The 25,201-nt window shown below is 57.0% G+C and overlaps 2 protein-coding genes across 2 annotated transcripts; both read left to right on the plus strand.

The window, feature by feature from the left end:
* Positions 1–4,978: 4,978 nt before the first annotated feature.
* Positions 4,979–18,648, plus strand: PIK3C2B (phosphatidylinositol-4-phosphate 3-kinase catalytic subunit type 2 beta; the record flags this gene model as incomplete). The annotated part of the gene is made up of 32 exons (XM_079546280.1): positions 4,979–5,893; positions 6,465–6,565; positions 6,711–6,865; positions 6,980–7,100; positions 9,283–9,394; positions 9,619–9,698; positions 9,776–9,839; positions 10,298–10,444; positions 10,703–10,736; positions 11,049–11,244; positions 12,108–12,230; positions 12,859–13,026; positions 13,165–13,276; positions 13,345–13,487; positions 14,055–14,243; positions 14,430–14,523; positions 14,775–14,869; positions 14,947–15,127; positions 15,199–15,306; positions 15,388–15,480; positions 15,590–15,719; positions 15,974–16,110; positions 16,234–16,403; positions 16,549–16,705; positions 16,793–16,902; positions 17,000–17,201; positions 17,354–17,478; positions 17,551–17,668; positions 17,787–17,868; positions 17,959–18,065; positions 18,152–18,280; positions 18,460–18,648. 32 exons carry the CDS (start codon positions 4,979–4,981, stop codon positions 18,646–18,648), a joined length of 4,887 nt encoding a protein of 1,628 aa, XP_079402406.1.
* A 1,301-nt stretch (positions 18,649–19,949) lies between these two features.
* PPP1R15B (protein phosphatase 1 regulatory subunit 15B) lies at positions 19,950–24,276 on the plus strand (the record flags this gene model as incomplete). Its single annotated transcript, XM_079546463.1, has 2 exons — positions 19,950–21,359; positions 24,064–24,276. 2 exons carry the CDS (start codon positions 19,950–19,952, stop codon positions 24,274–24,276), a joined length of 1,623 nt encoding a protein of 540 aa, XP_079402589.1.
* Positions 24,277–25,201: the final 925 nt, after the last annotated feature.

The following is a 25,201-nucleotide window of genomic DNA, read 5'->3' on the forward strand; positions in this document are numbered from 1 at the left end:
ATTGTTCACAGGATCTGGGCTGGGGTGAACTAGCAGAAAAAATCAATCTTCTCCTCCTAAATCGAGAGGGTAAGCATGGCGTGGAGTGCGATGGGGTGAGGGAAATGGGCTGCTCAGATCTCAAGGCCCCCAACCAGGTGCAGCCCCACCGCATTTCAGCAGCACCCCCCGAAATATACGGAGCCTGAAATATGAAAGCTGGAGCTGCGGGGAGCAAGGAGCCGCCTCTCCATCCTCGCGTGCTGCAGTGTGAGTGCACGCTGTGCGTTGCCTGGATGCACACCGCGATGTGCAGCCGCTGCCAGCAGCCTGGGGGTGAGGCTGCAGCCACCTCCTCATCCCGAGCCAGGCGTTTCCGTGTGCTTTGGTGCTGGGGAGGAGCGGGGCACGCCTGACCGGCATGCATGGCTGTGTCTTAATCCCATGAGATGTAAATCCGAGCGATGCAAGGAACCGGTTCCCATCACGGGGCTGGATCTGCTGGCATCCCCATGGAGAGAGCCGGGAGGTGGCACAGCCAAAGTGCTGGAGCCAAAGTGCTGTGTGTCCTCTGGATGGTGTGGCTGCAGGAACTGAAGATGCAGCTCGTGGTCCCTTTGCAAAGCAGGGGCAGCTGCAGCTTCCAGCACCTCGCAGTGAGATGCTGGGCTGGTAGTGTGAGGGCACTGAGGGTCACTGAGCCTGGGACTGCTGTGCTTTCCACTGTGGGCTATACAGGGTGGATTTATGTATAAATATATGTAACAACCCCTGCTTGGAGGGAACTGAGGAAGCTGAAATTTGCATAGAAGCCGTGCACCCACACCACAAGCATCCCCTGCGGATGCTGAGCACAGACAGAACCTGGCCCTGGGTTTGGGTGCCGGGCGCTGGAGGAGGGAGGGCTGAGTAATTCAGAATCCCCAGCCCTGGGTGTGACACAGATGCACCTGGGGCCGGGGAGCAGAGGGCAGAAGTGGTGAGTGGCTCTGCAGAAACGTCCCAGCTGTGTCCCTTCCTGTGTCCCCTGTGCTTTTACTGCCAGATGCTGGGCGAAGTTCAGCGTTCCTGTGTGGGTGTATGGCTGTCACACCTCACTGCAAGGCTGTGACATCCCACTGCTGTCCCTTCTGCTGTCCCCTCTGCTGTCCCTGAGTGTGGGCTGGATCCTGGGCAGGTCTCCCTCCTTCTGCTGCCCCAGGTCAGGGGTTTTCCCATCCTGAACCTGACCCATCTTCCCCAGGCAGGATTTCCTCCCGAGGGTGGAAATGCGTAGCAAAATGCTTGAAGAGCATTTGGCATCAGAGCACTTCACATCCTGCCTCCTCCAGAGAGCTTGCACTGCGCCGGGCTCTGCTCTGCTATTAATAGGAGATGCATGGGCCTAAAGAGGAAGAAAAACTCCTCGTGCTGTAAGGCAACAGGTTGGGAGCAAATGGCGTTGTTTGTTTTCAGGGCGTTTGCTGGGCTCGGCGCGTGCAGGACTGTGTGCAGAGCTGCATGGGGAGAACGTGGAGCTCCAGAGGAAAACAATTGGAGCAACTGCAAAGCGTCTTTTGGGGTCGGTTTTAGGGAGGAATCAGGTCGGTTTCGCTGGTTATTGGTGTGTTTTGGTGGTGCTGAGTGTGGCTCCAGGAATGACGCGCTCAGGGTTTCGGTTTTAGGTGACCAGATTTTAGAGTAAGTTTCATTTCTGGAACTGCAGCTCCAACCTGGGAACAAAATCCCACAAAACACAACCTGGGGGACCAAGCCAGCGAGCTTCCCTTGGTCACTGCTTTGCTGGGAGCTCCCACAGCTCCCACTTCCATTTTGGAGAGGAAGAGAATTGAGAGCGGAGTTAGTTTCAGTGCAGGAAGGGCTGGGACCTGCATGCTCTGGAGTGCTGGAGCCAGAGAGGGACACAGCCCCGTTTAGGAGCTGCGTGGGGCTGGTTTGGGATATGGGAGCATCCTTGCCACTGCAGCTCCTGGACATCCTGGAAGATTTGTCAGCTTGTAACGTGCTGGGAACACGGCCCTGGCCCCATGCAGTGGGAGCAGCACAGGATGGATGGACCTGCAGCCCCAGAGGTGAAGCTTGATGCTTTATCCTCCTCACTGCTGCTCCTCCCTCTGCCGGATTATAAATGGTCAGGGATTGTCTCCTCTTGATAGGCATAACCTCCATCCCCCAGCTCCCACACCCAGCAAAGTGCCCCTCCAGGGCTCGCTTTGCTTCCTCGCCCTCAGCTGTTTGATGTCTTCCCAAATGCTTCAGCCATTTCGATCTGCTCCCCGTGCAGCTGCTTGTGAGGGGGAAGGGAGGGAGGGTGGGAGAGCGCTGGCCCACCCTGCACCTCCATCTCCTCGCCCTCCTCCCGCCCTGATGCTCAGCTCTTTGCATGAGGACTCGGATTGTCCACAGGGGCAGGGGAGCAATGCAGAGAGCTCGTGAGCTCCAGAGACAAAAAGCATCAGCCAGTGCTTTGGGGATGCAGGTGTAAGGAGGTGGGGAACCCCTGGGCACAGCTGGGGGTTACAGATGTTGGAGGTGTGGGATGCAGACATGTTGTGTATCTCAGAACTGGAGGGAAGGTGGGTTTGGGGGGGAAATGTCCCTCTTCTCTGCTGCTGTGACAGCGCAAAGGGCTGCAGCTCCTGGCAGGAAAACGAGGGATGTGGTGTCTGCGTGTGGTTCCCCACAAGGCTGCAATCTCCCTGACTGCTGCAAAATATGTAGAAAATCCTGTTAAACCACCACGGGGCTGCGGGTTTCCCTGGACAAGTGCTTTCCCTTCCTGGGCTGCTCCACGTGCTGCAGGAACTCAGCACAGCAAAGCCTTTCTCCGAAAGGTGGGACGCAGCCGAATGCTCTCCCGAGGCTGACGTGACCATGGCAAAAGCCAGGAAATTTAAAGTCACAAAATTATCCCTATATGATGAGTAATGGTATTCGAAAGAGGAAGAAGAAGAAAAAAATCCGCTCGTCTGCATCTCTGGAATTCAGTTCTGTCTCTGGAGTCCCCTGGCTGAGTCCTCATCCGCAGCTCTCAGCCCTGTGTAATTTTTTCTCTAATAACTGCAGGGTGGAGGAGGCATTCAGTGGGAACGGCCCCATAGCAAACCCCAGAGTGGAGCAGCCGTCTGGGGCTCCTTCGTGTGGGTTTGCATCGCCGTGCTCCTGCTGCCCTAGGATGGGGATCATCGCTTTGGGGCTGCTTTGCCTGCTGTGGGTGCTTCTCTTGGAGATGAGGATGGGTTTGCAGCTTTGTCAGCCACAAACAAAAGATAAGAAGAAAAAAAAAAAAAGTTTATTTTATTGCTTTGGGGTTTCAAGCAGATTTGCTTTGTTCAGCTTCCAGCGCTGCCAGCTTTTGGGATTTCTGGTTTTCCAGGAAGAATCCATGGCTGCCAAAAGGGACCAAAGTGCTGGGGAAAGGTCCCACCTCCAGTCTGACTCCCTGCAATTTAGACAGCTCAACAAAGCTTATTTCAGAGAGGTGTGCAGCCAGCTTCATGCTGGGGCTCACGCTGAGGGTCGAGTCCCTGCTGTCTTTGGGAAGAAATGTGTTTGCAGCAGGCAAAGCCTGGGCTGGGCTCATTAGCAGCCATCTGGTCCATTTAAGGCCAAGTGGCTCAGGGCTCTGGGGGCAGTTTGGATGTCCTGGGCTGCCGTGCTCAGGGCAGACCCCATGTCTGTCCGTCACTGAGTATCATGAGCCCTGGATGGAGCAAGAAAACACCAAGCTGGCTCTCAGCTCCGGAGATGTCAAGTGCTGAGCGTCTCCAGGGCCTTTGGGCTCACTCCACTTCTCTGTTTAACATCCACTTCGCGATTTGTTTTGCTGGGCAGGGAAAAGGAGGTAATCCTTCCTTGAAGGGTGATTCCTGGCCAGGAAGAGCAGCCATCTCTGGGTTCTCTGCTCTGCGGTCGTTGCGGTTTTGATATCGTGATCCGGGCCAGAAAGGTGGTTTCATTTCGGGCTTTTCCATCTCTCTGCATACAGCTGAGTTCTGCAAAATCGCTGGGTTTGGAGGCTGTGCAATGCTGGGGGCCCCGGGGGATGTATCAGCATCCCTGCTAATGCACAGCAGACGGCTCTGAACACCTCCCTGGGGCTTTGATGGGGATGTGGGGGGGCTTAGATGAACTCGCTGGGTTCGTTTGGGAGGGTTGCGCTGTGTTTCTTGTTCTCTGAAGCCTCTCAGGTAGGTGGGCACAGAGGGAATAGCAGTGGGAGCTGGCAGCTGTTTGGGGCTACACGTGGGACCCTGGGGACTTGGGGTGGGCAGAAAGCAGCGTGTGCTGGGCAGAGCCCTCAAGGCAGGCTGGGGGGGTTCTGCCTCACTGCCCATGCGTGATGCCAACCAAATAAGTAGCCCGTGGGAGGCAAGGCAGGAGTTGCAGACACCCCTTCCTTCCTCCTTCGCTCTTCTCTCTCCGCTCTTCCCTTCTGTTCCCGACGTTTTTGCTGGTGGAGGCCATGTTTTTCCCAACACAGCGATGCTCCCATGGCTACCAGGGAGCTCAAAGCCGTGCGGTGAGCTTGTAGGGCCCCGTGCAGCTGTGAAGCCCGTGTGGGCAGCGGGGTTACGTGTTGAGTCAGCCCCAGACGTCGGCCGCGCTGCCTTCCCCTCTCACTGTCTTATTTTGTCCGCCTTATTTTGTCTTCGGGGAAATCCAGCAACAGCCCCACAGCTGTGGGGCCGAGCAGCCCTTCCCCGCCTGCCTGGGGGCTGCCAAATCTTCACTTAAGCCACCGCACTTCCGAGTTCCTGAAGCTTCCTTTCTGTGTTTGCGGGAGGAAGGGCCATACCTCCAGCCCTTGATGGGCTCCTCCGTTCCAAACTGACCCCTGGGCGCACGCCCATGGCCACGGCTCTCTCGGTTCTCTCGTTAGGTCCTTAACGGTTCGCCAAGCCCTTCACCCTTGCCTTTCCCCTCCGCCCAGGTGGCCGGCGGTGCAGCATGCCTTCCTCCTGATCCCTGAGCGCGGTTAGGAAGCGATCCCAGAGCGATGTCTGCCACGCGTGGCAATGGAGAGCACTGGAAGTCCCTGGAGTCGGTGGGCATCAGCCGCAAGGAGCTGGCGCTGGCCGAGGCCCTGCAGATGGAATACGACGCGCTGTCGCGCCTGCGGCAGGACAAGGAGGAGAGCCGGGCCAAGCAGCGTCCCGAGCCGCCCCTCATCTCGTGGGATGAGCCCGAAAACACCCATGGGTGCACCGGGATCAAAGCGACGCGTGGTCTGTCCGGCTCCGACCCTGCGCTCTGCAATAACGCAGCGCCCGAGGGGCTGACGCCAACCCTCCCCATGCCCCCAGCACAGCCCAATGCTGCACCCACCGGCACAGAGGGTCCGGCCTGGCTGAAGACCCCGCTGGCCGGGGACTACCTCTACATCTTCGATGGTTCTGAAGGGGACTTTCTCGGGGAGCCCTTAAATGGCACTTCACCTCTTGACAGCAATGGGGGATCCCCCAAAAAGCTCTCCCCGCCGCCGCTGCCCCCCCGGAACTCCGTGTGGAGTCACCCCGAAGGCAGCCGGCGCCTGGGGAAGGGATCCCCGCCGTCCTCCAAAGGACCCCAGCCCAGGGACGTCAACGTCTTCTCAGCCCATGAGCAGCCCCGTGGCAAGCTGCTCGCCCGCCGCATCTCCGAGGAGGATCCCTACGGCCTGGCTGACTACGAGGGCATCAACGATGCCATCACCTGCCTCAACCTGAAGTCCACCTACGAGTCCCAGGTGCTGCGGGAAGCTGCCCGCAGCTGGAAGGAAGGCAGGAGCATCTTTGAGAAGGAATCGAGTGGTAAACCGGTGGCACGGAGCAAAACTATGCCCCCTCAGGTCCCCCCGCGGACCTACGTCTCCCGGTTTGGCAACAGGAAGAATGTGGCACCCAACAAGAACCGCAGGATCTCTGCTGACCCGGTAAGGGGCTGTTTTCTCTCCTCACAGATGGCAACAGGGTGAGTTATGGTTGCGTCCCATCTCCTCGCCTCACTCCCAGCCCTGTTGTGCCCCGAGAAGCTTGGGGAGTGAATGCTGGGGGGCTGCTGTGGGCTCGTTCCCCCCAAACTCAGCTCCCCCCGGGTCCCTGCTCTGTGGTGGGTGAGCGGTGCAGCTGGTGGGGGCCATGTAAGTCACCCTCAGCTTCCTCGCTGCCAGAAACCAATTATAAAAGGGCATTAAAATTGTCTTTAGTGGCTGCTGTGTTCTCTGCCTTTCTCTGCCTCCCGTTAGCTGCTGGCTGGGTTAATTGCTCTGACAGCGGGGCCATTGTTTGCTGCAGAAGAGCGATGGAGGCTTGGGGAACCCCCATGAGCGTGGGGAGCCTGGCTCTGCTGAAGTCCCCACTGTCCCAGGGTTGGTCCCTTGGCATCCTGGAGTCCATCTGCACGGCTGGGCAGGATGAAGCTCCTGAGCTATGCAGAAGCAAGGTGGGATGAGGGAAGCACGAATCACCCTGGTGTTGCTGATGGACTCATGGCTCTACCCACAGGTCCCACCCAGGCCACGCTCCTTAGCCAATGGCTATGAGCTCTTTGAGGTGTCAGAGGAGAGGGACGAGGAGGTGGCTGCTTTCTGCCATATGCTGGATGTGTGAGTACCACGGACTTGTATGAGCCATCCCTTGCTGCACTCCAAGCCCTTGCTTGGGGCTGCTATGCTCTGTGAGATCTCCGCAAATGGAGGCATTTGGAGGGGGAAATAGAAAGCCACCCCTCAGCCTGCCCCTTGCCTGCAGGCTGCGGTCCAGCTCCAGCCCCCAGGACTATTCCCTGACCGGCTTCGTGTGGAGTGCAGTCAGCCTCAGCCCTGAGCACCTGGGGCACGGCATCAGCCTGAAGGTGACAGTGCTATGTGACAGCCTGCGGGAGCCCCTCACCTTCACCTGCGACTGTAAGTGGGCTGCAAAGTGGGGAGAGCCCCCCAGCAATGCCAAGGGGGGGAGTTGGAAGGGTTCTGGGACAGTGCCAGCTTGGGGATGCTCAGCTCTGCTCCCTGTCCCCGTAGGCTCCTCCACTGTGGATCTGCTCATCTACCAGACGCTGTGCTACACGCACGACGAGCTGCACACCGTTGATGTTGAGGATTTTGTGCTCAAGCTCTGTGGCCTGGAGGAATTCTTGCAAAAGTGAGTGGTGGAGAGGGGAAAGCAGCGAGCACTGTGCGTCTCTTGTCGGCTCATGTGGGTGGATGGCCAGGGTCAATCCCTGCCTCCTGAGCCACTGCAGTGCTTTTGCCAAAATCAGCATGTTGGGAGCATCCTTCCCCAGGCAGGATACAAGTCAGATGTGCCTCACATGCCTGCAGCCTGGGGAAGGGCCTGAAGACCGTGGAGCTGCCAAAAAAGCTTTTTGGGAGAGCATTAATAACGGTCTTGTCACTCCCTTAGCTTGTTTTTTCAATTGCAGGATGGGGTGGGAGCACCATTTCCAAGTGAGGTGGCAGAGGTTTGGGGCGCCTCAGAAACATCCTGCATTGCAAAGCAGGGAGAAAGGGGATAGTTTTCATTTTCCTGCTAACACCGGGAGCATGCAGAGCCCTTTGCACGCTCCCCCCAACTTGTTGGTCCCCCCCAGCACTGCTTTCACTGCAGGAAAGCTGCAGTTCTGGATCTGATGGCTGGGGAAAGCTCCATCCAGAGCGAGGTGCAGCGTGGAGGCAGCAGCAGCCATGCACTCATGGGCACACGCAGTGCTTCCCAGGACTGCTTGCAGCAAATCAGCTCCAGCTTTTCTTGGACAGCAGCCCCACAGCCTGGCCCTGCTGCTTCAAATCATGGGAGCTTTGCCATGGAGTCCAAGAGCTGCACTTTTAGGCCCTAAGGGGGCAGCTGGGAATTGTTCAGCACGGGATAGGCTGCACAGCACTGGCAAAGAGGGTGCAGAGCCCAGCATATGTATGTACCTATGTGCTTTTGTGCATGGGTGTGCATACACACGTGTGTGTATGTGTGCATTTGTGTGCATGGATGCAGCAGGGTTGCTTGCACACAGCAGTTGCATTGCCCCTCGGTACCCACAGCGTTTCAGTTGTTGGGTTTTTCCCTTCTGTAAATGCTGTCGTTGTCAGCAACATGTTCTCTGTTTTCTCTAATGAGGCTTAACTAGAAGCAGTTGCTGCTGGAAAAATGGGACTTGCACCAAACAAAAGGACGGTGCTTTGCCATCTTTTTACAGCCTGCACTTTAAAGAGGAAGGCAGGGCTTTCGAGGATGGATGCTGCTCAGGCAGACAGGTGGGGCTGTGAGTCCATCCTGGGCTCTGCTGGAGGATTTCTGGGTGATTTAAAGCGAATCCTCTCATTTCTACCTAATTTCTCCATTTGGAAAGCAGTCGCAGCTGCGTTGCCCTCCCTGGTATCCCAGGCATCCTGGGCTGGGAGCAGTACAGCCCGTCCCCAGTGAGCAGCTCCTGTATCTCTCACAGCCCTCTTTGAGAAAGCCCTGGGAAATAAAGCCCTTTCATTGTCGGCCTTTTCTTTCCACATCTTCCCCCAGCAGAGGAGATGCTGGAAGTGCCAAAACCCTCCATGCAGAGCCAGTTGGGCACTCAAGCTCTCCAAAGCAGCCCGAGCTGCTGGTGCTTTCTGCCAACTTACATTTGTTAGGTGCAGGAGAAAGGCAGGGCTGGGCTGAGCATCCCGGGGGATGTTTGCATCCCGAGGCGGGGTGCTCAGGATGCTGGCCCTGTGTGATAAGGGCCCATTGCTGCCCGAGCCAGGCTTCCTGCTGTGCCTCCTCCCCATCCTCCTGCAGCAGGGCAGGGCCCAGTGACGATGGCCACACAGTGATTGGGGCTCCGTGTCCCCATCCCCTGCAGCCCCCCCACCCCCCTGCATCCTGCCATTGCAACTCCATCCTGCCATTGAGCCTGCAGATGTGCTGCCCGCCCTGCGGCACTGTGCCCAGTGGTGACAGCGAGGGCTGAATTGGTTCATTCTACTCTGAAGCTGGCAAAGAAAGCAGGGCTGTACGGCAAGCTCCATGCACCCTAATGTGGAGCTTCCCCATTCTGCAGAAGCCCACGGTGCCAGGCTTTCAGCCAGCCTCTTCCATGCCTGCTCCCAGCAGGGCTGGCCACCGCTTTATGGAGGGCACAGAGGAAGGAGGAAAAACAATAGTATATTCTTAAGGCTTTCCTAGCACAGCAACTCAGTGAAATGTTCTGCAGGCAAAGGAAGCGCAGCCAAACCCTGGCCGTGCTCAGCCACCGGGTGTTAGCATAGGGTTGGATTTAGGGGATTTTCCCCCAGCCTGTCCTCAGCAGGTGGAGAAGGGCCATGCAATGAGCCTGTTGTCTGTGTCCCCACAGCAAGCACGCATTAGGGAGCCATGAATACATCCAGCACTGCAGGAAATTTGACATCGACATCCGCCTGCAGCTGATGAGGAGGAAGGCAGTGCGCAGCGACCTGGCCCGGACGGTGGGTGCCAGCACAGGGATCACCCTGAATGCCTGCACAGGGATCCTGCCCTGATCCTGCATCCCCACTGCCCCCAGGGATGCTTTGCTGGGTTAGGGGTTAGCTAATGCCAGGTGCAAGCTCAAGCGTTGGAGCTCCCAGCCCCGTATCAGCCTGCTGAGGGGGGTGAGAAGAGGAGCAGGAGGGATGGCACAGCACATGGCACAGCCTCTCTCCTCCTCCAGGCCAGCGATGATCAAAGCCCCTCCACCCTCAACCACTACATCCACCTACAGGAGAGGCCTATCAAGCAGACCATCAGCAGGTAATGGGGAACTGGAAAGCACAGCCCCGTGCTGTCCACCCTCCTCACAGGGCTGAGCTCTGCTCTCTGTCCCCCAGGCAGGCCCTGAGTCTCCTCTTTGACACCTTCCACAATGAGGTGGATGCATTCCTGGCAGCTGAGGTGAGTGCTTTTGGGGGTGCAGCTTCTTCTCCTCGGGGAGCCATCCCTCTGTGCTCCTGCACAGATCCGCCCCATCCCTGGGGGCTGCCACACACCCAAGAGGACAGCACTGCCACAAGAGAGTGGGGTCCCATTTTTCTCTGGACCCCAGCAGCATTTGCTGTGGACTTTTTCCACTTGTGATGGGGCTCTAAGGGTGCTTCAGAGAAGGGCTGGGAAATGAGAGGAAACTGAGGCACAGGCTGATGCACTCACGGTGTATGGTGTGTGGCAGGCTGAGGGGCTGCTATAAAGACTGATGGCAACATTTATTCCTCTTCTTGGTGTTCACTTAAGCACAGGAGGGTGCAGATGTTGCTCCCTGCGCCGTGTCCTGTTGCTGCAGCCTCCCCTGAAAAAGACCTGAGCTCCGCTTTGCCCTGGCTCTGGGCTCTGCTCAGCCTCCCTCTTCCCCACAGGGAGACTTCCCACTGAAGGCAGAGAGGGTGATCCAGTCGGTCATGGCCATCTGCAACGCCCTGGCTGCCGTTGAGTCGCAGGAAATCACAACAGCCCTCAACCAGATGCCCCCCTGTCCCTCCCGCATGCAGCCCAAAATCCAGAAGGTAAGGGCTGAGGAGACCAGGGGTGGTTGCAGAGGGAAAGCCCTGTTTGCAGGCTGATCCCATTCACTCCTTTCCTTCACACCACGTGGAAAATTCCTCAATAGCTGGGAGCAGGCAGCAGCTGAAGGGCTGGGACCTTGGTGCTCACCCGGCTGCTTACGTAAAGCTGCTGGCTTGGAGAGCTGCTCCCAGCCACAGCGATGCACGGGGCTCATGCTGATATTGCTCTTGTGGTTTCTTTTCTTTTTTCCTCTGCAGGATCCAAATGTTCTGGCCAAGAGGGAAAATCGAGGTATTTCAATTCTCCTCCTCCCTTTCTGGGCTGAAGTTCTTGGTGCTTTTAATCTTCAAACCCCTCCTCCTCAATTATTAAGGCCGAAAATGGGTTTGAAACCCTTCTTAAGAAAAGAGGGTTTCAGGAGGCCGTGCCTGTTGTTCCTCCCCATCAGCTCAGCAAAGTGGGAGCCTGCAATTCCTCCTCATGCCCCAGAGCAGAGCCCTGCCCAGGATCCCCCCAGCATCCCAGCCCCTATGGGCCACCCTATGGAGCAGGACTGCAGGTCTGGGGCAGCTCCGTGTCACTCCTCTCCTTTCTCCCCCGCAGAGAGGATCGTGGAGAGCCTGACAGCTGCCATCCTGGACCTGGTGGGGCTTTACTGCAGCACCTTCAATGCTGACTTCCAGACAGCTGTGCAATGGAGCCGGGAGCACGGCGTGGTGCAGGAGGCTCGCCTGCTCTCCTGCCCACTCTCCTTCACCGTTTACGCCACGCACCGCATCCCCATCACCTGGGCTGCCAGGTAGGGTGGCCACATGAACCTTGCTCAGCCTCCACCTGCGTCTCCTGGGGCTCAGACGCATTGGTTCCATCTCTAGGCTGCTAAATATTCAGCATAAAAACTAACCCACCCCAAGGTTCCTTAAGGACAGAACTATGAGCCACGTCCGGTGTGCAGCGAGCGATGCTTGCGTGGTGCAGGCGGATGGCACGGGCTCCGTGCTGCTCTCCCTCTCCAACCACACAAATCCCCAAGGCTCCAGCATCACTCCCAGGCTCACAGCCTCCCTGGCGATGTGACAGATGGCCCCGATGCCCGTGCCCGCTCTCAGCCCCACTCAGGGGAGACGATGGCAGTCCAGGAGCCCACCGCGGGGAGGGCGTGTGAGGCAGCAGCGTCGGCTGCAGCCGCCCCGCCGGGGACCCCTCGCCTTTGTCCTGCCTTTAATGTATTCCCCCTGGTGACTGGCTCCGAACAAAGGCGGTAGCCTGGGAAATGCCGACATCCCCTGACCTCCAGAGCCCCACAGCCCTCCCCGGATTGTCGCTCGGCACCTGCCACATGGCAGGGCCCCCCCCTGCAGCCCCCCGTGTGACGGTATGCACGATGCCATATGGTGATGGGGATGGGAAGGGCAGGGGCTGCTGGCTCTGTATCCACCCCCCTTGTGCAAAGCTGGGGAAGGCGAGCCACTTGTGGAGGGGCTTCATTAGAGTGTGGCCGGCCTTGGGAATAGATCCAAGCCTCCTTGGGCCCCTCCTCTTCCCAACCCCACTGCTGTGAGGTTTTCCCTTTGGATAGGTAAACCCCAAGCACCCTCAGAGCTGTGGCTGCTCCCCCCGCTCACGTTTCTTTTCCCCTTTCTTTTTCTTCTCCCCTTGCAGCTATGAAGATTTCTACCTCTCTTGCTCGATCACACACGGTGGTAAGGAGCTGTGCAGCCCCCTGCACACCAGAAAGGCCCACGTCTACAAGTACCTTTTCCACCTCATCATATGGGACCAGCAGTAAGGCAGCACCCTGGCCGTGGGGTGGGCATGGGTACCCGGTGCCGTCCCCAGCCGTACTGTCTCCTCCAGCAGTTCCTCTCTGTGCCTCTCCCCAATTTTTGGGTTATGGAAGCTCTTATGTCATCCCCAGGAATAGCAGCTGCCCGTGGCGCCAGTCCCCCACCTCCTGTTTGCACCCGGGAAAGGGGATCTGCTCCCAAAATAGCCCTGGGAGCAGGCAGGGAGGCTGGCATGCAAAGAGGTGGGGATGGGAACGGGATAATTTTAGAAGGTGCCTGTGCCCCTGGAGGACGTGTGCCCAGTGGCAGTCATTCCCTCTGCCCATCTCTCTCGTCCCTTGCCCACCCTGTGGGCAGGATGCCCTGAGCTCCTTGAGGACCCCCACAGTGACAGGGAGAAGCTGGGAAGAGGTCAGTGTGCAGTGTCCCCCCATCACCTACCCAGGACAAAGCAGGGGCGTGGGAGCAGCCAGCTCTATCCAACGTGGGGGGGTATGCCCATGACATCAGGGTGCACGTGGCACCTCCGGAGCCAGCAGCAAAGGCATTTGCTGAGCTCTGTTGGCATTCCGAGGTGGGGGGCTGGGGCTGACCCGTGCCGTGGGGCTCTGACTGCTCTCTTGCAGGATCTGCTTCCCCGTCCAGGTGAACCGACTGCCTCGGGAGACGCTGCTCAGCGTCACGCTCTTCGCCGTGCCCGTCCCCCCCCCGGGGAACTCCTCTGACACCAACAGGCAGCGGCGGGTCCCTGAGGCCCTGGGCTGGGTCACCACTCCACTCTTCAACTTCAGGCAGTGCGTAGGGTGTCCAACCACCACGGGCACCCCAGGGTGGGCTGTGAGGGTCCCCCAGGGCTCAGTGTGGGAACGCAGCGGTGCAACCCTAACCCCGGCGGAGCAGCCCTTCCAAACAGCCTCCCCTTTCTCCTCCAGGGTTCTGACCTGCGGGAGAAAGCTTTTGGGCTTGTGGCCGGCAACCCAGGACAACTCCAGAGCCAGATCGAGTGCCCCCAACTTCAACCAGCCCGACAGCGTCATCCTGCAGGTGGGTCCCAGCAGTGGGGCACCGGAGGGGCGCCGAGGCCCTGCTCACTCACCCACCCTTTGTCCCAGATCGATTTCCCCACCTCTGCTTTCGACGTGAAGTTCGTGAGCCCGCTGGCGGCCGAGGTGAGCCCCAAGTACGAATTTGGCAGCCTGGGTGAGGAGGACCAGCGCAGGCTGCGGGAGGCGATGCAGAAGAAATCGCTCTATTGGTGAGCAATGGAGGGAATCAGCGTCGTCCTTCCTTGGGGGGGGTCTCAGCTGAGCTCCCCCCAGCATTGGCTGGCATGCACAGGGGGCATCTGGGGGCCTGATCCTGCCTCCAGCAGCTGGTCTGGGGAAGCAGCTGGGGCTGGAGGATGAGTTTGGGGTTTAGCAGAGCTGCGCTGCTCAGTGCTGCTGAGCCGGCCGGCGTCTGCCGATGCTATAAACAGGGAGGATCGGGTGTCAGCAGCCGTGCCTGGATCCACAGAGCACGGCAGCAGTGGTGGATGTGTCCCTACTGACAGCCACCCCGCCAGGACCCAGCGACAGCACTAATTTTGCCTGCAAAACATCTGGGTGCAATGCCAGGCAAGCTGGTGTGGGGTCCCTGCGGCAGCTCTGTCACCTCTGTGATGGGTGTCCCTGGGACCAGGGGAGCACCCAGCATCGTGCAGCATGGCACAGCCCCATCCACTGGCTCTCTTAAGGTTGTGGGGGGTTTTATCCATGCATGGTGGGGTCGGAGTGGTACCCTGTGCCCAGTCTTTGCCATCCCCACTTGCCTGCTGCTGCAGGTTGACAGATGCGGACCGCAAACGGCTGTGGGAGAAGCGCTACTACTGCCACGCAGCACCCGGCTCACTGCCCATGCTGCTGGCCAGTGCACCCAGCTGGGAATGGGCCTGCCTGCCTGACATCTACGCCCTGCTGAGCCAGTGGACCTACATGAGCCACCAGGATGCCCTGGGGCTCCTTCACGCCACGTAAGTCTCTGTTGCGTGGACATTGGATGGGGCAGCGTGTGCTGCAGGTTGTGGGCTTCCATACCCGCTTGGTGGAGCATCCAACCCCATTGGTGCCATGTCCTTGGTGGGGGGTGAGTAGGCAGGGCCCCGTGGTGGCCGTCCCATGGGGGTTATGCTGTCCCTGTGACAAATTACCCTATGTAGGTTCCCGGACCAGGAGGTGAGGAGGACGGCCGTGCAGTGGATCGACTCCATCTCTGACACGGAGCTGCTGGATTACCTGCCCCAGCTGGTCCAGGTGTGTGCTGGGATGGGGGTGCTGCATGGGATGTGTTCTGAGATGCAGTGTGATACGTATACTGGGATGGGGATGCTGCAGGATGACCAGGATTGGGATGCAGCAGTGGATGTGCGCTGGGTTGATAATGTAAATGGAATACATGCCAGGATAGGGGTGCAGCATTGGGCACGTGCTTGGACCAGAACACAGCTTGGGGCACGTGCTGGTTCTCCCGCACCCCAGAACTATCCTCTCTTCCACTAATCCAGGCTTTGAAATATGAATGCTACCTGGACAGCCCACTGGTGCGCTTCCTCATGAAGCGAGCGATCTGCGACCTGAAAATCACCCACTATTTCTTCTGGTGAGTCTGAGGGGACCAAGAGCGGGCTGGGTGGCTCCAGGACGTGCCTGACCCCACAATGCTTGTGCTGAGGGCAGGCTGCTGAAGGATGGCCTGAAAGATTCCCAGTTCAGCATCCGCTACCAGTACCTGTTAGCAGCTCTGCTGTGCTGCTGCGGGAAGGGACTGCGGGAGGAGTTTGACCGGCAGTGCCTGCTGGTCAACACATTGGCCAGGCTGGCCCAACAAGTGCGGGATGCTGCTCCATCCTCACGCCAGGTGGGTGTTGGGCTCTGTGGGGTCTTACAGGATCCAGGCAGGTCTCAGCCACCCAACGTCCCTCCCCACAGGGTATCCTGCGTGAGGGGCTGGAGGAAGTGAAGCAGTTTTTCAAGGCTAACGGGTCGTGCCGGCTGCCGCTCAGCCCCAGCCTGCTGGTGAAGGGGGTAGTGCCCCGGGTGAGTGCTGGGCTTGGGGTGTCATCACCCACCCGGAGCCACCTATCCCTGACGAGCTGCCTTTTCTTTCCCCGGTGCCAGGACTGTTCCTATTTCAACTCCAACGCCGTCCCGCTGAAGCTCTCCTTCCAAAACGTCGATCCCCTTGGAGAAAATATCCGGGTCATCTTCAAGGTGAGTTCATCCTCTCGGCACTGCCCAAATCACAGCACAGCATCTCCATTCCCAGCGGGATGCTCTTCCCCCGGCACCCTTGGTCTGATGGCTCCCTACTGGCTTGCAGTGTGGCGATGATCTGCGGCAGGACATGCTGACACTGCAGATGATCCGGATCATGAACAAAATCTGGGTGCAGGAGGGGCTGGACATGCGCATGGTCATCTTCCGCTGCTTCTCCACGGGTCGTGGACGAGGTAACCCAGCATCAGGGCATCAGTCACCAAGTTGTGATGCTCTCAGATTGGCAATAGCATGAGACGCCCTGAGGGTTTATAGAGAGAAGCCACCATGGGTTGCTGTGAGCCACTGTTGGGTTTGATCCCTCCAGACTGTGTGTAGGAGCATGACTTTGTAGACGGTCACATCAAGGTTGGCGATAAAGGGTGCTGGGATCTTGATGCTCCCCGGGTGGGAAGGACAGGTCTCAACTTGTTGTCTTGGCTTCCAGGCATGGTGGAGATGATCCCCAACGCTGAGACCCTACGGAAAATCCAGGTGGAGCATGGTGTGACGGGATCCTTTAAGGACAGACCACTGGCTGACTGGCTGCAGAAACACAACCCCGAGGAGGATGAGTATGAGAAGGTGAGGAGCAGCCTGGCAGAGTCCCTGCTCTGCATGTCCACCTCTCCAGAGACGATATACATCTCATGGGGGAGCAGCACAGATGAGCTGCCCCGCATTTCCCTATCTCTCCATCCTTTCCAGGCTGTGGAGAACTTCATCTACTCCTGCGCTGGCTGCTGTGTGGCCACCTACGTGCTGGGGATCTGCGACCGGCACAACGACAACATCATGCTCAAGACCACCGGCCACATGTTTCACATCGATTTTGGCAGGTTCCTGGGCCACGCTCAGATGTTTGGCAACATCAAGAGGTGAGGAATGCTTCTGATTTCACCTTCCTTCTCGCTGCAATTGTCCACGTGGGGTTGTGGTTCCTTAACACTGGGGTTCCTCCTGATTTTATGGGTGAAGTTCCTCTCCTCTTGCCTCTGTGCTCACTCTGTACCTCCAACGCAGGGACCGGGCACCGTTTGTCTTCACCTCCGACATGGCATACGTCATCAATGGTGGGGACAAGCCCTCTAGCCGCTTCCACGACTTCGTCGATCTGTGCTGCCAGGCCTATAACCTGATCCGCAAGCACACCCATCTCTTCCTCAACCTGCTGGGGCTGGTGAGGACCTGGGGACACTCAGAAGGGCCATGGGGTGGCTGGGGGATGCGTCCTCATCTCACCACCCACCCTCACCTCGCTGCCCAGATGCTGTCCTGTGGCATCCCTGAACTTTCTGACCTGGAGGACCTCAAATATGTCTACGATGCACTAAGGCCACAGGACACTGACGCTGATGCCACCACCTACTTCACCAGGTATAGGATGTGGGTTGGTGACCCCCAGGAGAGAGGCACGGCCACCAGCCCGCTTCTCAGCCAAATGCCTCCGTGCTAACACGTGGCCTCATTGCAGGTTGATTGAGTCCAGCCTGGGCAGTGTGGCCACCAAGCTCAACTTCTTCATCCACAACCTGGCACAGATGAAGTTCACAGGCTCTGATGCCCGCCCAACCCTCTCCTTTGCCCCCCGCACACACACCATCAAGACATCCGGCCGGATCTGCGATGTCTTCCTCTGCCGCCATGAGAGGGTCTTCAACCCCAGCAAGGGCTACGTGAGTTGGGACGGCTGAGGACAGCCTGAGGAGATGGGCAGAGGAACAACTCGCTCTGTCCTGAAGCGTTCTTTATCCCTGAATCCCTGACACGGCTGGGTGTGGGGCATCCTGTTGCCTCCATCCTGTATCACAGCCCCATCTCCCTGCAGACCTACGTGGTGAAAGTGAAACGGGAGAGCCCGAGCGAGGTGACCTTTGTGCAGCGCACCTTTGAGGAGTTCCAGGAGTTGCACAACAAGCTGCGCCTGCTCTTCCCCTCCTCGCTGCTGCCCAGGTACCCCCAGACACCTGGCACCAGGGCTTCCAATGCCCTGCGGGGTCACTGAGTGTCTGTGCCCTTTGATAGCTTCCCCAGCAGGTTCATTATCGGCCGGTCACGAGGAGAGGCAGTGGCTGAGAGGAGGAAAGAAGAACTCAATGGCTACATCTGGCATCTCATCCACGCTGCCCCTGAGGTGGCCGAGGTGCGGGGCTGGGGGACCCCGGGAGGGTGGGCTGGGGGTGTTGGTGAAGGTAACTTGGGCGGCAATGGGACAAACGTGGCATGTGAAGCACTGGTAACAGCCCCTCCTTGCCTTGCAGTGTGACCTCATCTATACCTTTTTCCACCCTCTGCCCAGAGATGAGAAGGCAGCTGGCACCAACCCGGCCCCAAAGCCGGCAGGTAGGTGGGCTGGGGTGAGCCCCGTATCCTATCCGGGGCCCTTCCGTGTCCCTCCTGCTCCCCTCCCCTGTCCCTCCTCCTCCTCTCCAGACACCACATGGGCTCGTCCCCTGGGGAAGGTCGGCGGGGAGGTGAAGCTCTCCATCTCCTACAAGAACAACAAGCTCTTCATCATGGTGATGCACATCCGGGGGCTGGTAGGTGCGCAGTGTCCTGGCGGCGATGGGGATGGGATCCAGCCCCACTGCCAGGCTCACAAGGTGCCCCATGCTGTGTTCTGCAGCAGCCCCTCCAGGATGGTAATGACCCTGACCCCTACGTCAAGACCTACCTGCTGCCTGACCCCCAGAAAACCACTAAGAGGAAAACCAAAGTGGCCCGGAAAACCTGCAACCCTACCTACAATGAGATGGTATGGGGATGGCGATGGGGATTAGAATGGGGATGGCAGTGGCAACGGGGTTGATGATGTTTGGGGATGGTGATGGGGGGTGGGAGCGGTGATGGGGGCGGAGATGAGGACGGAGATGGTGACAGTGGGGGGACAGTTGGAGTCCGTGGTTGAGGTTCTGCCCCACTCTGTCCCCACAGCTGGTCTACGATGGGGTGCCTCGGGGTGACCTGCAGCAACGGGAGCTGCGGCTGAGCGTGCTGAGCGAGGAAGGCTTTTGGGAGAACATTCTCCTTGGGGAGGTCGGCATCCGTCTGCGGGACCTCGATTTGGCACAGGAGAAGATGGGGTGGTTCGCCCTTGGATCCCGCGGCCACGGCACGCTCTGAGCTCCGGGAATGGGCACCGATGCCAGGAGGTGCCCAGAAGGAGCTGCCGTTAGACGTCTTCTTTTTTAAGTTTACCTTGTGTCAAGGGAGCAATGCTGGGGGGGTTGGGTGGGAAGGAATGTCAGGGTGCATCGGGGGGGGTTATTTCTTCCTTTGGGATATCTGTATTTTAATTTTTTTAATGACAACGTGTAGCACGCGGCCAGGCACCGGGGCGGTGGCATCGCCAAGGTTGGTTTCGGAACATCTGTTCCTCACTTTGATGCCATTGAGGCCATTCCCAGCACAGGGGATTTGCTCCCAAAGGAGAGCAGCACGGCGGGAGCCCATCCTGAAATGTTAGACCCCCGCCAACACCCCCTGGGGAGCACGGCCACCTCCTTTCCCCCCCGCCTGGCCCTGTGCTGGGGTGCAGGCTTGGTGCCTGTGGTGCTTTGTTTACAGCGACAGCTCCGTAAACGGACGAAATGTTTCTCAGGATCGAGAATAATGAACTTAAACTTTATATTAAAAGTTTTAAAGACTGTATTGAGCGGGAGAGGGGTCTGGGGGAGGTGGCATTGGGCACCCCCCAGCAGTGGGACCCTCCTGGCTGTAGCACGGCAGAGTGAAAATAAAGCGATGAAGTGCAAGGGGCAGCGTGGGACCTCGTGTGACCCTGCAGAGCAGTAGTGGGACGGGGACAGGAATAGGGATGGAAACGGGAGCAGGACGTGGGGAGGAGCGTCGGGCTTGTCTATGTAATAGGACAAGGGAGAACGGCTTTAAATTAAGGAAGGGACGTCCAGGGGAGGTGTGCATGATTTAGTGGTTGGCAACTCTGCCCGCGACAGGGACTTGGATCGAGGCGATCTTTGATGTCCCTTCCAACCCAGCCATGCTATGACGTTCCCAGCTCCCTGCGTTCAGTCGGGACCGCGCTGCTCCCCGCCGGGCCGCCAGGGGGCGCAATACCGCTCAGCACAGCGGCTGATGCAATCCCCGCGCTGAGAGGTGGGCGGTGCCCTTCCACCGCCCTCCATGGGGGCGTGGCCTCAGCACCGCCCAATGAGCGGCAGCGTAGCGGCGTGACGCCTCGCGCATGCGCACTCTCTGTCCACCCGCCCCTAAGGGCTCGCGCCGGTCGGGGCCGGATGTAAGCGCTGCGCTCGCTCCCCCGCCGCCATTTTGTCACTGCCGCCGCCGGCCGCCCGGATTCCTCTCAGGATGGCGCCCAGACCCCGCCGCCCGACGCTCCGCCCCGCCGCCCCGCACCCCCGGCAACGCCGCCGACATCGCTGAGGACCCTTCTCGCACCGTTCATGGAGCCGATCGGCCGGCAGCGGCCCAGCCCCGCCGTGGGGCCGGCTCGGCCCGGCTCTCTGCTCGGCTTCCCCGTCGCTCGGCCTAAGCTCCCCGGCCCGGCCCAACCGTCCGCCTCCCCTTCGGCCCCGCCGCAGCCCAGCCCGCCGTTCTCCTGGCTGCGGTTGCTCTCTCAGCTCCTTTCCCCTCTGCCCGCTCTGTTGCAGCGCCTGCGGCCCGGCCCGGCTCTGAGCAGTGCTCTGTGCCCCGCTGGGCCCTCAGCTCCGCCGCCTCCTTTGCTGTTGCCGCCCGCAGCGCTGCGATGGGCCGAGGAGAAGGGTACGGAGGGCACGGAGCCCGCCCGGGGGCTGGTTGTGCCTCACGCCGGGTTCCTTTCCTTCGTGCTGGGTGCGAACAGCCCGGAGTGCCGCTCCTCCGGCAGCCATCTGCCGCAGCCTCTGAGCGCCGAGGGGTGGGGAGGGCAGGGTCGGCTGGTTGAGTTGGAACGGCTCCGCAGCAAACGGCTGGATTGCTTACGGCTGCGGGGAATGGCCGTGCCCGAGCCGGATCACGGGTATCACAGCCTGGAGGAGGAGCAGCAGCAGCACAGGGGAGCCCTTAGAGGAGATTGCGAGCAGCGTGGTGTGTGGAGGCAGCCCGATGAGTTGGAGGGATCGCGGGGTTCGGCTGAGAAGGGAGAAGTGCGGGAGGAACTTTGTGCTGCAGAGGGCTCTGAAACAGAGAGAAGCCTGTTTGTGTCGGTCAGGCCTGCCTGTGCTAATAAGTTAATAGACTACATCCTGGGGGGGAACTCCAGTGGGGAGGAGAGTGCGGATGATGAGGAAGACTGGGATGATGATGATGATGATGATGATGGGTTTGACAGCGAAGGGCTGCTTTCGGATTCAGATGACAGCAGCCAGAGCGGGGAGAGGTTGCATCTTTGGAACTCCTTCTTCAGCCTGGATCCTTACAACCCTCAGAACTTTACAGCAACCATTCAGACATCTTCCAGTGAGCCGGGGAAGGCTTTGCCCTGTGTGGCCAATGTAGGAGAGGAGGAGGAGGAGGAGGAGGAGGATTCTTCATGGGCAGAGTCGTCTTCAGGCTCTCCTCACCCCAGTTCAGAAGATGAGGACGAATGGGATTGCAGCAGCGTGGACGAGGCAGAAAACTTGAAACTTTGGAACTCATTCTGTACCTCAGATGATCCTTATAACCCTTTAAATTTCAAGGCACCCTTTCAAACAGCGGAGAAAAGAGGGAAGCCCAGCCTCAAAGGAACAGAGGGGCTGAGTTTGATCAGTTCTGAGCATAGTCGCTTAACTGTCTGTCGGGTACAGCTGGAAAAGCATAACTGTGGGGTCGCAGACTTGGTGCAGCATGGCATTCTTTCTGGTGAAAAATGTAGAAGTACCAAGAGGAAAAAGGTATATTTCTGTTTCTGGCTTTGTTTTTTTGACTGTGGTATGTGGGTGAGGTCATTTGCACCAGGATTCCAGCGGCAGTGGTGCCAAATCATGCTCTGTGAGCTTATGGTCTAATTATGTGGCTGAAAGCAGCATGCCTTACGTTGTGGCAGATCTCGTAATTCAGTGACACAGAGCACGGAATTTCTTGAAGTGGCTCGAAATGAAATTTTCTTTTTTAGACATAACTTTCATTCTGTGTTTGTGTCCCGTTTGCGTTCTGATTTCCTTCATCAGAGAGGCAGAGGAGAATCGTCATTGACATTTTTCTTCTGGAAAGCCCCTTTCTCTTGTGAATCATGTGAAGTATTTCAGGAGTTTTGTGTGTAAATAGAGTAACCAGGACTTTGTGTTGTGAGCTTTGTGTGTCAAACCTGCTTGGGTTACAGACACCAGGTGTCTTTTGGAGGAGAAAAATAATTCTGAGCGCTGCAGGAAGCCACTAAAGTTTCACTGTAAGGTGCATTAATGCTCCTTGGGGTGTTAAAGTTTTTAGTGCACGTGCTTGGATTCAATTAAATGTCACTTATCCCAGAATCGTTAAGGTTTGGGAGGAATCACTCAGATTCTCTGTTCCAGCTGTCAGCACGGGGCCCTCTGGTGGGGTCTGTGATGCTGCAGGTGTGCACAGCTGCTTGTCAGGCGTGCTGTGCTCCTCTTGGGTCTCTCCTGACACTTCCAGCCTTTGTGTCAGTAATGGTGATGCTGAGTCCCAGGAGAATGAGCCAGCATAACAAGATAGCAAAGAGGAAAGGCTGCATTCTTAGCACTAAGAGATCTGTTTGCCTCTTTGAGAGCCTGGCTTGGGTGTAACTTCATACCTGTTCGTACCTGTTCTCACTGGGGCAGGTGCTGGTGACAAATTTAATGCTCAGCACAGCTGAAATATTGTTTTTCCATTTGGAGAGAAATGAGTGCGTTGGGTTTTTTTGTCCTCCATAACTGGCACTGTTCTGAATCAGTGAGCCCAGCTGTGGGTCGATGCTCAGGGCTTAAAAACCTGTTGTGTGGCTGGGAAGCACCCTGAACAGTCACCAATTTCATGAATTATTTCCTTTTTTGAACTAATTCACTGTTTGTACCTGTGAACAGAATCCAACCCCAGTATTTGGCACAACGTTACCAAATCCACTAATTGTGCCCTAGGGTATCTTAGACCCATGTAAAGAGGACGAAAGGTGGTAACTCACAGAGGGATAGGCTGATGTAACAGCTCTGTGTGCCTGCAGGCAGATTAGACCTTAATTAGACCTCTGCAAAACGAAGCACAGGTCCCTGAATGCTGACCCATGAAGTGTTTGAGTCACTTCTACCACTCACGGCCGCTTCCTGCGTGGCATCCTGCAATCAAACAGCAATATCTGTGCAGTCATACAGCCCAGGAGCCTCTTGTTTGGCTTTATTCTCTCTGCAGAAGGACGTGTGGGGTTTGGTGCCCATGCTCTTGCTGGGAGGTAACTGAGGTCACTGCATTGGGATGGGATTTCAGCAGTTTGCTCTCAGCACAGCTCAGCTCTGTGTTCTCTGCTGGTGTTTATTTCTCCCATAACTGTTACCTTCCTGTTTTCTTGCAGCTTAGGTTGCCCTGTCACGTAGATCCATCCCACCCTGCACTCCTGCTTGTGCTGGTGTGAACTGGGTGTCAAGCTGTGGCTCTCTATTAATAATGACAGGAACAGAGCAGCGAATGTTTGGTGCATCCCTGGATTCCTTCCTGGACTTCCTGCAGCAAATTCAATGTATACCAATCCTAGAACCATCTGTAACCACAGTGGTTTCCTTATCTTCATGAAATGATCCTAGTCTGAAAGTCAGGGAGCTGTGACAGCCAGCTGGTCTGTCCATCTTTCAGCCTTTTACACAGTGAAATGATCTGCATCTGAAGCAGCTTAGCTTTTACTGCTCAGCAACAGGGCTGAAATCTGTCCACAGTGACAGGGAAAGTGCTGTTGAGTTTCGATCTTGAGCCTGTAAGTTTTGTTTCCTTAAAGTGCTTCAACAGGCCTTAAGAGGAATGAAGAGTGCAGAAGCTCCACACGTGCTTGAAAGCGTGGTGACTTCAACTTCCTTACATTCGATCCTCTCCTGAGCACATGGGTTTGCTCCAGTCGTGCAGTAAACCAGTCCTTATAGGTAGGGTTCCTTATCAGTGCTGGGGTTGACTCAACATGATTACTCACTGTACAGAACAATGATTGCTGCTATTTTTTATGGTGTATGTAATCAGAAACCCGGGTCTGTGTTTCTGAGCAGCTCCCTTGTGACACGTGGATCGTGCAGGGTAACCTGGAGCTGTGTGTGTGCAAGTTCAGAGCCCCGTGCTCATGTGTGTTATTTCATGGGGAGAGCTGTGAGATCAGCCTTCAGCACAATGCAGCCTTCAGCCATGGTTCAAGAACCACGTGGTGATTGAAGCACTGCTGTGGGAAGAGGGAGAGGTCACTGGTGGAGCTGAGCTTACTCTTAAACCCTAGAGGTGAAATACACTCCTGCCTGGCTGCTGCAAAGCCCTGCTGCGGGCTGCTGGTGGAACTGAGGGCGTTTTTTTTGGTATATCAGACATAGAAAATTGCTTTGAAGGTATTTAATCATCCATGCAGATAAGATACAAGCTCCTTTTGCAGGAACCTGTGGCTAATGCTTTCATTAATAACATCTTTTCCAGGTGACCTTCCTTGAAAAAGTTACAGAGTATTACGTGAGCAGTGAGGAGGATCGTAAAGGACCCTGGGAAGAGCTGGCACGAGATGGCTGCAGGTTCCAGAAACGCATCCAAGAGACAGAAGAAGCCATAGGATATTGCTTCACTGCAGAGCACAGACAGAGAGTTTTGAACAGGCTCCAACAAACCAACCACGAGGAGGAGGGTTTCTTCTAGCACCTCAACTCGTCTGGTGGTTGTGTGACCCTGAGCCTCACCAACATCTTCCAAACCAGAACTGGCAGCTGCGTGTGCTGTTTGGAAATGGGGAGAAAAGTGGGATTTGAGCTCTTTTCCCTAGTTTAATATTCAGCCACAAATACCCCCGTGTGTGTGTGAGTCCCATTCTGATGGACAGACAAAACCTTCCGACTATCCTTGAGGCTGAGGGTGGTGTAATTGCATTCCCCTTAAGTAACACCTGAGGAAACAGACTGCTTTAGGTTAAAATCCATTCCAAAAAATGCCTTGTCTGCCGTACGTTGAGAAGTGGTGGCTGTTAAGTTGGAATTTTGCACTTTGAAAAAAGCAAAACCTATTTTGAAGGAAATATTTATGGGATTCAGAACCTCGTTGTTGCAGTTTTGATTTAAAGTTTGTGTTGGCACGTGCTGTTTTGGTGTGGTTCTTTATTTTCTTCTAACCTGTACAGAAGTCTCCAGTTCTTGTTAGCTGATGGTGTTAACCTTACTGTGCAAAGCAGGTGTTTCTCCTTCCCTGTAGGATCCCAGTTTTGCGTCTGACTGATGGACTGTGTGACACTTTGTCTTCATATTTCAGTCTGTGATGCTGAGGGGGAGCTCTGGTGCACTGCACACCCTTTGGTTGTCTCTATTTAAGTCAAACCTTTACCCAGTCCTGTTCCAAAGGGTGTTGTCTACTTGTGAGCCACCTCTTTCAGGGCTCTGAGTTCAGATAGCTGTGCCTGGGGAGCTGCACCATCAGATGATCTTCAGCTCATCTTTAGAACAACTTCAGCATGATGGATTCTGCTTGTTGAAGACGGATTGAAGTGGAGTGTTCTTCATTTTTGTTTTTATCTGGTCCTCGCAAGGAGAATTATCTTCAGCTTCTGGAAATCTATCACTAGGGATGCTGTGTT

Source organism: Tetrao urogallus (assembly GCF_951394365.1).
Source record: "Tetrao urogallus genome assembly, chromosome: 24".
Taxonomy (NCBI): Eukaryota; Metazoa; Chordata; class Aves; order Galliformes; family Phasianidae; genus Tetrao; species Tetrao urogallus.